Source organism: Salmo salar, chromosome ssa15 (assembly GCF_905237065.1).
Source record: "Salmo salar chromosome ssa15, Ssal_v3.1, whole genome shotgun sequence".
NCBI lineage: Eukaryota > Metazoa > Chordata > Actinopteri > Salmoniformes > Salmonidae > Salmo > Salmo salar.
Window position 1 is genome coordinate 34,645,979 of NC_059456.1, and position 14,381 is coordinate 34,660,359.

The 14,381-nt window shown below is 43.1% G+C and overlaps 1 protein-coding gene across 2 annotated transcripts in view; it reads right to left on the reverse strand.

The window, feature by feature from the left end:
* Positions 1 to 158: 158 nt before the first annotated feature.
* The window catches only part of nt5d1 (5-nucleotidase domain-containing protein 1), a 79,576-nt gene continuing 65,353 nt past the window's right edge, over positions 159 to 14,381 (reverse strand). For both annotated transcript variants that reach the window (XM_014144209.2, NM_001173760.1), the window contains 4 exon segments: positions 12,105 to 12,226; positions 6,316 to 6,489; positions 1,874 to 2,042; positions 159 to 1,570 (listed from right to left, as the gene is read on the reverse strand). In XM_014144209.2, coding sequence (XP_013999684.1) covers positions 1,455 to 1,570; positions 1,874 to 2,042; positions 6,316 to 6,489; positions 12,105 to 12,226 — 581 coding nt within the window. In that variant the 3' untranslated portion in view covers positions 159 to 1,454.

Here is a 14,381-nt window from a genome sequence, read left to right on the forward strand (position 1 = left end):
GATTTAGAGAATTGAAGGCAGGCAGCCAATAGTCTCAAATAGGTTTGAAGCAGTCTATTCCAATTTGGTAATGATCTCTGACTGACACATTTTCAGAAATTTTTTATTTTTACTGTCAAGAAAACACACAAAGCACCAGAAAAGGCAGTGTAACAAAATTGTAGAACATATTTTTTATTTCATAGACAGTACATTAAACACTTTCCCTGTATCTTCTCTAGAACACAATAGCACTAATGAAATAAACATAAGGCAAATGGGCTTATAAAAGTTTGCAAATCACATGAAAAAAAGGAAATGGATCACTAAAGCTGCATTGTGTTTAACACCAACACACACATTTATAACATAAATAATAACCCACTTTGGCTTCCCAATTAAAGTCTCCTGTCCTCTCTTATCAACTAATACAGTACTTACTATCAAAATACTCTTAAAAGCATATTAAGACTTTGTTTCTTATCAATATAATACAACTAGTCTATATGCAGTCCACCAACACATGTAACCATTCAGGAGTCAGTTAAAGCATATCTTCAAATTGGTACTGCATATGAAGCCTAAGTATTCCACATTTTTACACAGTCACCCCAACAGCACTATAGTTTACTGCTGCACCAAGATAATACATAGAGTACACAGAGCATAGTATTAACCACCCGGTATTAGAGTTTTCATTTATTATTAAATGTTTTCCACAGAAAGGTAACACCAAGGACAGATTGTGCCATTTCTTCAAGAACAATGCTCTCACACACCTTACACAAAATCAATACAGGGGAAATGCTTTACCTTTAAGGGCATCTAAAGTTACTGTTATTCAAATGCATACAGCGAAACAAAACCAAAATGGCTGTTTATTATGTATTATACACACACTAATACCATGAATACTGGACATAATGGATTATTAGGAATTTCTCTCGGGAGACAAACACTGCTGGGACTGTTCAACATTGCATTTCAGATCAGATTTGAGGTAAGGACACACAAAAACAAAATGTAGGACATTATTTGTGGGGCTTGAAAGGTTTGTTACTACTCTAAAGAGTTATTAACTTACATTGAATGATGCACTTACAGTATAGGGGGTTCAACTGGAACACCAATTACCTATCTATCTACATAAAAAAATAGTGGTCTTCACATAAAACAATATGAATGTGCTTTAATCAGCACTGTATGCTGACAGATACCTACACAATTGGCAAGTCACATTTTCCACACACATGTACAATAATCCACGTACAGAACAACGTTCAAATGTAGCCAAGTTACTTACAGAGAGATACTGTGCTTTTACATTCCCATGGTTTCTATCAATGTGAGCGTGATTTCCTGTGCTCTAGGGATGATCGGCGTGGTTCAGGTGTGGAACTACAGGTGAGATGGAGGCACATTCCTCCCCATTAGGCTGAGGAGGGTGAGGGGGCGACTCTGGGAAGAAGGACTCTTTAAGACGACTGACTCTGGCATTTCTTCAGCAGGGAATCTGGGGGTCTGGGGTAGTAGCCGGTGGTGCAGGGTTTGTTGGGAGAGAACCTGGGGAACTTGTAGTCCAGAGGGAGATCTATGGAGGAGGGTTGAAAAGAATGGTGAATAATATGACATCACATCAACCAGTTTAGCCTGCTTAGCTGAGTCAGTAACCCCCAAAGCTTTGCTAAAACCAACCTTCACAAAAAGGAACAGAAAATATTCCAGAGACACTTCTCAACAAGAATAAGGAACGGGTAGTAGAGGATATCTGGGGTCAAATGCCTCTTCAAACGTACCATGCACGCCTCTCTCAAGACAAGACGCTACAGTAGTTAGGTAGGACATTACGCAACACAAGAGTCAGTGAGCCCCCATAGCCCTCTCCACCCTGTACCTGCAATAGACTCCACACTGGGGATGGCCATGGTGCTGTATTTGTGGATGCTATGGCAGCACCAGGTGAGTTTCTGGCTCTCCTCATCCCCTCCAGGAGTCTTGTGTGCATCCACAAAGTAGGATCCCCACTGTTCGGATGGAGCAGAGGGCGCCTTCATGCCCTGGTCCTGAAAGCACATCACACGTGCTAATGAGGGAGTGATTCTCTGACCAGACAGAGGGAATTAATCCTGCTAGGAGGGAAATTCATGAGTAATGATCGATCCACTTTTTTTAACAGGAATTTCAAAATAAAAATCAGTGTGGAGTTAGTCTAAAATGTTCATGTCACCTGCACAAGCAGGGTAAAATGCCTTTCTTGCAAGCTCCAACAATGCAGTAATTAATAACAATGTAATACTACAAATAACAAGGTAAAACAGAAACACATAAGAAATGAAAATAAGAAATAAGAAGAACACGATAAAGTAAGAAGTTATATACAGGGCCAGTTCCAATACCATATTTACAATGTGCAGGAATACTGGAGGGATAGAGTTAGATACGGCATGTACTGTAAGGTGACTAGGCATCAGGAGATATGATAAACAGAGTAGCAGCAGCGCATATTATGATTTTATGTGAGTGGGTGTGCGTACAGTCAGTATAAATGCATGTGTGTGTGAGCAAATTATGAAGTGACTGTGTGTGTGTGTGTGTTGGAATAAAAAAAAAAATACAAGGGTCAACTCAGATAGTCCATTTAGACATTTTGTAAACTATTTAGCAGTCTTATGACTTGGGGATAGAAGCTGTTCAGGAACCCGCTGGTGTCAAACTTGATGCACCACTTTGGTTTCAGAGAATGTAAATAGTCTGGGTGGCCATTTGATTAATTGTCCACCAGTCTTATGGCTTGGGGGTAGAAGCTGTTAAAGAACCTTTTGGACCTAGACTTGGCACTCCAGTACCACTTACCGTGCGGTAGTAGAGGGAACAGTCTAACTTGGGTGACTGGAGTCTGACAATTTTTAGAACCTTCCTCTGACACTGCCTAGTATATAGGTCCTGGATGGCAGGAAGCTTGACCCCAGAGATGTACTGGGCCATACGCACTACCCTCTGTAGCGCCTTACGGTCAGATGCCGAGCAGTTGCCACACCAGGCGGTGATGCAACCGGTCAGGATGCTCTCGATGGCTCAGCTGTAAAAAAAAAATTGAGGATCTGAGCCCCATGCCAAATCTTTTCAGTCTCCTGAGGGGGAAAAGTTGTTGTCGTGCCCTCGCTCCACTACAGCCCCGTTGATGTTAATGGGGGCCTGTTAAGCCCTCCTTTTCCAATAGTCCATGATCAGCTCCTTTGTCTTGCTCACATTGAGGGAGAGGTTGTTGTCCTGGCACCACACTGCCAGGTCTCTGAGCTCCTTCCTATAGGCTGTCCCATTGTTGTGGGTGATCAGGCCTACCACTGTTGTGTTGTCAGCAAACTTGATGGTGTTGGAGTCGTGTTTGGCCACGCAGTCGTGGGTGAACAGGGAGTACAGGAGGGGACTAAGCACGCACCACTGAGGGGCTTCAGTGTTGAGGATCAGAGTGGCAAATGTGTTGTTGCCTACCCTTACCACCTGGGGGCTGCCCATCAGGAAGTCCAGGATCCAGTTGAAGAGGGAGGTGTTTAGTCCCTTAGCTTAGTGATGAGCTTTGTGGGCACTATGGTGTTGAATGCTAAGCGGTTGCCGATGAACAGCCTTCTCACATAGGTGTTCCTTTTGTCCAGGTGGGAAAAGGCAGTGTGGAGTGCGATTGAGATTGCATCATCTGTGGATCTGTTGGGGCGGTATGCGAATTGGAGTTGGTCTAGGGTTTCCGGCATGATGGTGTTGATGTGAGTAATGACCAGCCTTTCAAAGCACTTCATGGTTACCGACGTGAGTGCTACGGGGGGTAATCATTTAGGCAGGTTACCTTCGCTTTCTTGGGCACAGGGGACTATGGTTGTCTGCGAGCAAGGAGGCCTACAAACCTGACTCAGTTACACCAGCTCTGTCAGGAGGAAGGGGCCAAAATTCACCCAACTTATTGTGGGAAGCTTGTGGAAGGCTACCCAAAACGTTTGACCCAAGTTAAACAATTTAAAGGCAATGCTACCAAATACTAATTGAGTGTATGTAAAATTCTGACCCACTGGGAATATGATGAAAGAAGGGTATTTTTACTCTGATTAAATGTCAGGAATTGTGAAAAACTGAGTTTAAATGTATTTGGCTAAGGTGTATGTAAACTTCCGACTTCAACTGTACTCAACTGTAATAATTTAGGCAGGTTATCTTCGCTTTCTTGGGCACAGGGACTATGGTGGTCTGTTTGAAACATGTAGGTATTACATAATTGGTCAGGGAGAGGTTGAAAATGTCAGTGAAGACACTGGCCAATTGGTCCGCATATGCTTTGAGTTCACATCCTGATAGTCTGTCTGTTGGCCAATAATACGGAGGGTAGTGGTGGTTTACCAACTCGCCAGGAAATTCTCACAAGGCACCCCGCCCTTCTTCCCCTTTTTCTCCGTCTTTTCTTCACGCGGATGACTGGGATTTGGGCCTGGTCTTGAGAGAGCAGTATATCCTTCGCGTCTGACTCATTAAAGAAAAAATCTTCGTCCAGTTTGATGTGAGTAGTCGCTGTTCTGATGTCCAGAAGGTCTTTTTGGTCATAAGAGACTGTAGCAGCAACATTATGTACAAAATCAGTTACAAACAATGTGAAAAAACTAACAAAATAGCACAGTTGGTTAGGAGCCTGTAAAACGGCAGCCCCCCCCCACTCATCCTTATCAGTGCCATTTGTCGGTGCAATATGTTAATCTCTAAAAAGTGCTGAAAGGCAGAACATGCCTTAAAAACAGGATGTGGTTAACAAGTACGGACTGTTATCAGATCAAACTAGAGGTAGCAGAAGACACGTATGCATTTAAATTACTCAACTCTTACAGATACTTCCTTGAAATGTGTCTAGGAGAAATGGGATTGCGTCAAATAAAAAAAAACTGTTGCTACTTTGTCTCTCTCTTGGTGAAAAGTGTGATGGAAGACATTCTTCTGAAAAATGACGCTTTTTGACTTCCAACCAGACTTGGAGATGGAGTTGCATGCTGAGAAGATCTGTTTATGTTAGAAGTCATTCATAAGATTAAATGAATCCAAGATCTTTCATGTTAAAATAACAAGATCAGCTCCGAACTCTGAGCCATGGAAACATTCTGGCTACTTCTGCACTAACTACTTCTTCCTCTTCTCTAGTTTATATCTTCTCTACACGGAACCTCATAATATAAGTGGCAACCTGATGCACAACATTACATACAGTAGCCTATTCATGTGGAAATTTCCACCAAATTGTAACCAAAAGGAATCTGGGGGAAACGTCATTCCAGGCAGTTCTCTTAAGAGTGTCTATTAATGTGTTACATACACTCTGGCTGCAGCAGAGCAAAAGAGAGAGACCAACTGGAGCTTCCAGGAATATCTATTAAATGAGGCAAATGGGGAAATACGTTTTAGAAAGGAAAGGTAAGTAGAGAGAGAGAGAGAGATAGGCTGGGTGGGAGATAAAAAAAAGGAGAGAAGTGAGTGGAGGGGTGAAACCAAGAGAGAGAATAAGAGAGGGAGAGATGGGGGTGGAGGGGGAGAGAGAAAGAGAAAATGGGGGTGGGGGGGAGACAAAGAGAGAGGGAGAAGGGACAGAGAGAGAGAGAGACAGAGAGAAGAGGGTGGAGACAAAGAGAGAGGGAGAAGGGAGAAGGGAAAAAAAAGAGCGACAGAGAGGTAGAGGTGTGAGTCTAGGCGGCGACAATTTGTCCATCTACAAGGCCCCGTGCTCCAAACATGGCACAACCTCCTCAGTCAGTCCCTTCAGATGAAGGAGTCATCTATCCTAGTGGTGTTTTAGCCAAACAAGGATGTTCCTCTCATTGCTCCTGGCAACAGATATGCTGACTCATCTAACTTCTCTACTGTCTGGAACAAAACATCCTCCATGGCCTGGTCAGTGAGGGAGAGGGCAGCACTGGGTGATATTGCATCCTGGTCGTACGGATTACTTCATAGTTTCCTTCCTAGTAGTACGTGAGCTTCCCTAAAATGTTTATTTTCTGACTTTACTGTACTCAAACTAGGCTTACTCTGAGAAATACAGACTCACGTAAACTTGTTTTACAGGTTCCTCCTTTAGATGTGAAACTGTAATAATATGAAACCGCCACGGTATACTTACAACAATGCAATTGCAGAACGTCTTTTGATAATGCTACAAAATGAACACACGCACATTCTCAGACACACATGCTACATTGGGTATATTTTGGCACTGAGCCAATGGACTGGGGGTTGGGAGAATGTCTTTTAGGTAGCAGGGGCAAGGTGGGAGAGCACGTTAAACGGAAACAACTGCTGGTGTGAACTTACCTCAAACTTTCCCTTCTTCTCCTGAGGCTCCACTTGGGCCTCGTTGGTCTCTGCTGCTTCGCTCCTCGGGACGCCCTCTCCCTCCATTTCCTCCACGATCATCACAGTCTCCCACTTCCCAAACGTGCTAGCAGGGAACATGTCCGACCGCATGCTATCCCCAAAGTAAACCACCTATAGAGAGTAGGAGACAGGACATAGACAACGAATGAGGCCATTATCTGAGTAGCTGCTCCGTAAATTAAGTAGACGTTTCATAGAGTAACTACTTCTTTATGTGATTTGTAAAGGTTCAGTTGTAAAGCACTGATACAATAGCAATTTGGCAGGATTTGTTTAAAAGGGGGCATTCAGTCATAGTCTAATTCAATAACACTGACATGTCTTACTGCCCCTAGGGCAAACTAGACCAGACACGATATGGCTGCAAAACTCATCAAGTCTTCTTTGGCCATCATGTCTCTTTTGTACTTTTGCTATGGCTGGAAAGAAAAACACGTTAAGACAGGCTTAGCTGAACGGCATACCTAAACTGACTGGCAACCCCTTTCCTGACATTCAAAACCCATTGCAACAAATGTATATAGTTGTATGCTTTGCAACTCCAATGGAACCTAAGGGTTAAGAAGTGTCAGAGGGATTAGAGAAAACACTAGGAAAAACAAACAAGAATGCTGCCATAATGGAATCAGCTCTTTAGAGGAAATATCTCTGAGTTTCAGCACATCACCAAACCCTGACTTCTTGAGGGGCTATTTTAAGGAGAGAATACAGGTTATTACACCAGGCCACTGAGGCCAGTGTTCTATAAGGATGATACTATGTTGGTGCTTAAGACACACACTTAAAGAGTCCTTCACACAGCTCTCTGTGTGGAATGCAGAGTGGTGTGTATGTGTTTGTTTTTGGAGGCGGGCAGACACCCACTAAGAGAAGGTGGTGAGGGAGGAGTGGAGGGTCTCTAATGTGTTCATGTGGGCTGCTGGAATCACTCCGGAAACCCCCTCCTCTTCTCAGGCCCTTTACAGTGTCTGTGACCAGGTCTTGCAGTTCCACGCATAAATAAACAGGACAGCCAGCCAGCCAGCCAGGGCCTAGGATGTGGAGCTGTGAGCTGGGCCTGTGGCTCTCTGGAGCTGGGCATAGGTATCAAGTTTTCAGAGAAACTGGCCACAGAGAGGGAGAGAGAGAGAGAGGGCACTGCTGCGGAGTGCACCAATCGTTTTTTCATCTTCCCACTGCAGGCAGAGGCATTGGATCAGTACAATAAATATTTACAGGCCAATTCCAACACAGCGGCAAAACATTAGAGAGACTTTCATGGGGCTCGCTAGATGCTAAACACAGTTTCATAAGGCTGGGACGAATAACGCAACATAATTCAGGTTTCAACTACAACAAGACTGCTCTTCTGAGGACTCTTTCCCCTGAAGATATAACTTTCTACAGTCTGCAGCTCCCTCCTTCTCCCTAGGAGAAAATTCATGTCAGCCTGACAGCATGGCCTTTCCCCTGGGGAGGAAACAGGGTGACCAGAGCCCATTGTGCTCCACTGTTTGGGGCCTGGCTGGGACAGACAGAGCCTGCATCCCAAATGCCACCTTGTTCCTTATGTAGTGCACTCATTTTCACCACGGCCTTAGGGGTGCCATTTGGGACGCAGACAGACAGAGAGGAGGGAAGGGGAGATCACATATCTGACATGAGAGGGCCAGGGATATAAGGACTATATCCATGTTACTTAGTCCCCAATCCGATCATTACAGCAGCTTTGCTCATTCATGAAATTGTATGAAATTGTAACGACACAACAGAACTTTAAGAATGGTTAAATGTGTCTGGGGGGAGAAAAAGGTCTGAGATTCCAGATAGAGAGAAGTGGGTGGAGTACGCTTACGACAACAAAACGACACACAGAGGAAAATGAGTGCCATTTGAATCATTGACTCATTGAATCTGTATGAGCAGGGCAGCTCAGTGTCTAAGCTTTGATCCTCCATGTCGCAGCCAGACCTGTGCTCACTGCTACAGGGGACTGTAATCTGCCCTGAATGCCTCCCATTCAGCCGGCCTAGCGGGCCAACATTAAGTCCTGTCAGGTGAAAGTGAGGAGAAACCAAAACAGACTGCCTCAGATCACGGTTAGTGCTATACGGGATGCTTGGGACATCCCAAACCTGAACCCTAATCAGAACCTTAACCCCTACCCTTAACCTTAAACCCTAACCTAACCCTTACCATAACTATTTTAAATCTCAACTTCAATGGGGTATGGACATCCCAAGAATTCTGGATAGCAGCAGCTTTAAGGGGCTGCCTTAAAGCTGCCATACGTGCAGGTTGACACTGCATTCCTCGAGCGCTTTCTCCACGTGGCCCAAGAACAGAGGGGTCATTGAGCACTCCTGGCCGGGTGGGAGGGGTAGAGGGAGGGGAGGCTGAGGACGTGGACGATGGGCGTCCCTGGGTGCACAAGTCAGTGAGCCGGAGCCTTTCCTTAAAGCTGAGAGAGGGCTCAAACAGGGTCTCAGAGTGAGAAGAGCTGGCTGCCTGCCTGTCAGAAATCGTATAGGCTGTGTACTCTACAGTAAGGGCCTGTTTATCACAGACCCTCTCAGCAGGACAGGCAGCTCTCTGGCTGGCACTCTAGCCCTGCTGACACTTATGCCAAGGTGTGCAGGTGTACACGGCCATGTTTCCCTCTCCTTCACACTGGTGCGAATAACTCCGAGCTGATTTATAGAGTACGTCAGATCTCTGTGCGTCTGCCAGGAACGGAAGCTGAAAGCAAACCTACACTGCTTTGTAGATAAACATTTTGACACAAATCCCATGATAATAGGGAAGTGATGTGGTTATTTGGAAATATACTGAACAAAAATACAAACACAACATGTAAAGTGTTGGTCATGTTTCATGAGCTGAAATAAAAGATCCAGAAATGTTCCATATGCACAAAAAGTTTATTTCTCTCAAATTGTGTGCACAAATTAGTTTACATCCCTGTTAGCGAGCATTTCTCCTTTACCAAGATAATCAATCCACCTGACAGGTGTGGCATATCAAGAACTTGATTAAACAGCATGACCATTACACAGGTGCACCTTGTGCTGGGGACAATAAAAGGCTCCTTTAAAATGTGCTGTTTTGAAACACAACACAATGCCAGAGATGTCTCAAGTTTTGAGGGAGCGTGCAATTGGTATGCTGACTGCAATAATGTCCACCAGAGCTGTTGCCAGAGAATTTAATGTTAATTTCTCTACCATAAGCCGCCTCCAACATTGTTTTAGAGAATTTGGCAGTATGTCCAACCGGCCTCACAACTGCAGACCACGTGTAAATGAGCCAGTCCAGGACCTCCACATCCGGCTTCTTCACCTGTGGGATTGTCTGGGACCAGCCACCCAACACAGCTGATGAAACTGGGTTTGCACAACCAAAGAATTTCTGCACAAACTCTCAGAAACCGTCTCTGGGAAGCTCATCTACGTGCTCGTCGTCCTCACCAGGGTCTTGACCTGACTGCAGTTCAGCGTCGTAACTGACTTCAGTGGGCAAATGCTCACCTTCGATGGCCACTGGCATGTTGGAGAAGTGTGCTCTTCACGGATGAATCCCGGTTTCAACTGTACCAGACAGATAGCGTCGTGTGGGTGAGCGGTTTGCTGATGTCAACGTTGTGAACAGAGTGCCCCATGGTGGCGGTGGGGTTATGCGTAGGGCTGGGCGATATGGACCAAAAGTCATATCCCGATATATTTAGGCTGAATATCGATATAAGATATATATCCCGATATTTTTTCCGCAAAGTGAGAGCAAATGTTCAGTCAAAGTCAAAGCCAGATATGACATGTCTGAAGTAGTTTTATTGAAACCGGCTATTTCAGTGAACAGTTGAAAAATCAAATGAATAAATAATAAACAGGGCTCTTCACCTGGTTCAGATTAAATGCTCAGCTGTTCAAATAACAATAACATGTAAACATAAACACTGTATAACAACAGGAGTACCTTTTTTGAAATCAAAGCTCCATAAGGTGCACATTTAAATATCTTAAACAAAAATAGCCTATAAAATAAAATAGGCCTATCTTTTTCTGAAATAAATATTATATATATTTATGAGAAAAGTCAACTTTTTTTTAGTTTGACAACTTTAAATGGCTTATTAAAATCAAATTACAGATTTCTTCTCCTTTCTAACAAATCCACAGATGCAAATAACGAACATTACAAAATAATAAAATATGACAAACCCTAGTAAGGGCAGCAATTATATATAAATAAAGAACAAAATAAAGTGCTCAGTTTGAGAAAATGTTTTTTTAAACATCAGCCTGAGATTACCATTTGCTTTTTGTTAACTCAATTTCTTATCTGAACAGCCTCAACCAGTTGCACAAGAAACAGACTATCAACTCAATAAACATTTTCCCCCTCTTTTTTTACTTTGATAAACAGTAATGCTGTCTTGAGGTAGACATTAGGCACACTGCGGGAAAATGAAGTTTGCAGTGAGCTTTGTTTAGGGGCTGGAGCTTTTTCGGGTTGTCGACGGCTTGCGGCTGGGGCTTCTGCAGCGCGCAGTTTCACACACTCTTCGTATTGCAGTTTGTGCCACTGTTTTAGGTGGTGAAAAATATTTGTAGTGCTTCCACCCCTGGCTGTAACTTTTTTATGGCACTGCCTACATATAACGTGATTTTGTTGCTCATCTGATACTTTGAATCCGAACCATCTCCAAATTACTGAGCCAATGCTTTTTCTTTTACTAACCAATTCCTCCTCAAAACGCTCCGCAGACGCTGTTGCTTCCTCCATGTTTGTTGAAGTGTCTGTTCCTGCCCCTCCCCCCTCTGTGCATGAAAGAGGGGCGGGGCGCGGGGAGCAGCGCAGAGAGCTCCGGGTCTGCAGCTTGCTTGGAGCAAGGATCAAAGCGCAAATTTGAACTCTATCGATATATGCGAAATGGTCTAATTTCATATCACATTTAAAATATATCGATATATTTTTTATATCGATATATCGCCCAGCCCTAGGTTATGGTATGGGCAGGCTTAAGCTAAGGACAACAAACACAATTGCCTTTTATCGATGGCAATTTGAATGCACAGAGATACCATGACGAGATCCTGAGGCCCATTGTCGTGCCATTCATCCACTGCCATCACCTCATGTTTCAGCATGATAACGCACGGCCCCATGTCACAAGGATATGTACACAATTCCTGGAAGCTGAAAATGTCCCAGTTCTTTCATGTCCAGCATACTCACCAGACATGTCACCCATTGAGCATGTTTGGGATGCTCTGGATCGACGTGTATGACAGTGTGTTCCAGTTCCAGCCAATATCCAGAAACTTCGCACAGCCATTAAAGAGGAGTGGGACAACATTCACAGGCCACAATCAGCAGCATGATTAATTCTATGCGAAGGAGATGTGTCATGCTGCATGAGGCAAATTGTGGTCACACCAAATACTAACTGGTTTTCTGATTCCAGCTCCTACCCTTTTTTTTAAGGTATCTGTGACCAACAGATGCATATCTCTATTCCCAGTCATATGAATCCATAGATTAGGGCCAAATTAATTTATTTCAATTGACTGATTTCCTTATATGAACTGTAATTCAGTAAAATCTTAGAAATTGTTACATGTTGCATTTATATTTTTGCTCAGGGTATTTAATACACAGCTTGTTAGTTATTTCAAAACATGATCAGTAGAATTTCCTCTTGAAGGATAAGAAAATATTAAACCAACTAACCAATCTATCAATCTTACCTTGGGCTCAGGATTGCCAGTCATGGTCTTGAGCAGCTGGTGGAGGTGGGGCCAGTTGCCTTGAGAGTACCAGCCAGGCTTGTCCAGGGATGGCAGCCCTTCGCTCTCCTCCACATCATTCACTACAGCCAGGAAAAAGTCAACAACAACCACAAAGTCACCACACAGATCGACTACACCGTTCAACGACATGAACATACACAACCACACCGCTTAGCACACAACCACAACACCTCTCACCACATAACTCTACACTGGGCCCACAAGCAAATGTGACTAATTTCAGGAAACTTGGCGTATGTCGTGTGTCACTACTTCACAGGAGAGGCATTTGAACGTAAACTTTTTTTTAAATCAAAATGCATTTTTTGGGGGGCAGAAATGCATTCTGGAATATTTCATGTGCCTTAACAACAAATGTGTATGCCATCTGTAAATATGAATAAAATGGTGAAAATACAAGCCTAGTTGGTTTAGCCACGGAAAAGATAGGAACCTTCCCACTAGCCATGATTGGCTGAGATATTGGATGGGCTGGACATGCCGAGAGATTAGTTCAGATGTGTCTACCATGTAGCTAGCTAGCTAACATTGAACCTGGTTGGTTAGCTACCTGCAGATTCATGCAGGGTAGTAACGTTAGGAGTTGGAATTATGGTTCTTTGTTTAGCTAGCTAGCTACATGTCTAAACAAAATACTCTACTATGCAAGTAACCATTTCACTAAACCTTCTGTATCCTGTTCATGTGACAAATTAATTTTGATTATATTTGATATAGTATGTGTTTACCAGACCTGCACCAAAGTCAAATTAGGATATAACGTTAGGCCAACGAGACAGCGTCCACATTCTAAGATTTCTTTGGTAGAATGCCCTGCTTTTATTTCTAATGGTGAGCCAATTATTTTCTGTAATTGGCTCACCATTAACTTGTAAATAATGATCTTGTTGTGAGTTTATTTTCCTGTAATAATGAAGACCTTGTCAGCTATATAATATGGTCATTATTTGAACTGGCTAGCCAGCTAACTTAACATTAGATAGCTAGCCAACAAGCTAGAAACGAACCAAAACATTGTTTAGAAAGTAGCTTTTAGTTGCCTGGTTTGCTTGATTGACATATCCTAAATTAATTTTTAAAATGGGTGGATTTATTGACTATTTTGGACCACGAGGCCGCAGATGTCATGCAGCCTGTACTTTTTGTGTTTAGTACATGGCCTCACATGTGAATCCTTAAAGAGATGGGTGGGGCTAAGGCTTAAGAGAGTGTGTACGATGCTAAATGGGTGTAGACTAAGATGAGCTCTCCAGTAGGTTTACCAAAACATTCAAGGGCCATTTTCTCAAAAGTGAGGTTACAAGTTTATCAACTTTCAAAGCAGAATTACTTTCCAATTGTTCCTCAACTGTAATGTATGATATACCATTTTCTAGCTCAGTCTTTACTTTTCCAATGTAAAAAACACAATTTCAAATTTTGCTACATAAGACAGAATTGAGCCAGTCGATAACAAATATGGATACTTTCATATACATCACTTGTGAGGGATAAAAGTAACTCATTTAAAATAGATTTTTCACAGGTGCCTAATTGGAGCTACAGTACTTCCATGAGTATGTTTCCTAAACAGATATAGTGCACTACTTTTGAACAGGGGATATAGGGCTCTGGTTAAAAGAAGTACACTATATAGGGAATAGGGTGCCATTTGGGATACAACCATGGAGGCTTGTCTGCTTCCTCCTTTTTCAGGCACTCACACAGGAAAGTGTGTCAATGACCTCATGGAAGCATTTACAGTTCATAAATAACACCCAATGATCTTTCCAGACTTCAGGAACAACATGGTTTATGTCTTAATGCTCAACAACAGCCAAGTACTTTTCACTAAGAGAAAAGGTCTGCATCTATAGTCATTCCTGGTTGACTGGAGGGGGTTTTGGCCTGTTTGATTGGGCTGCTGCTGGTTAGCAATAACCGCAGTCTGTTTCAGTTTGAGCAAGGGGGTAGTGGAGCATTGCCAATATAAGATACAGAGAAGCTGGAATCTAAACTGCACCACACAATTCCCACAGCATTACTCACACAATAGTAACTGCTGGGAGGGAGGCCCTAGAAAGTTCCTTGAAAACAAATCAAATGTTTAGCTGAACTCAGTAAAAGAGCTTAGGCCTACTGGAATCGCCATTGAGTAAATATAACTGTATAAACTTTGTTATTCATATTGTGTTTCATCTTCAAAGTCCTTGTGCCTGGCTTAACTGATTGGTG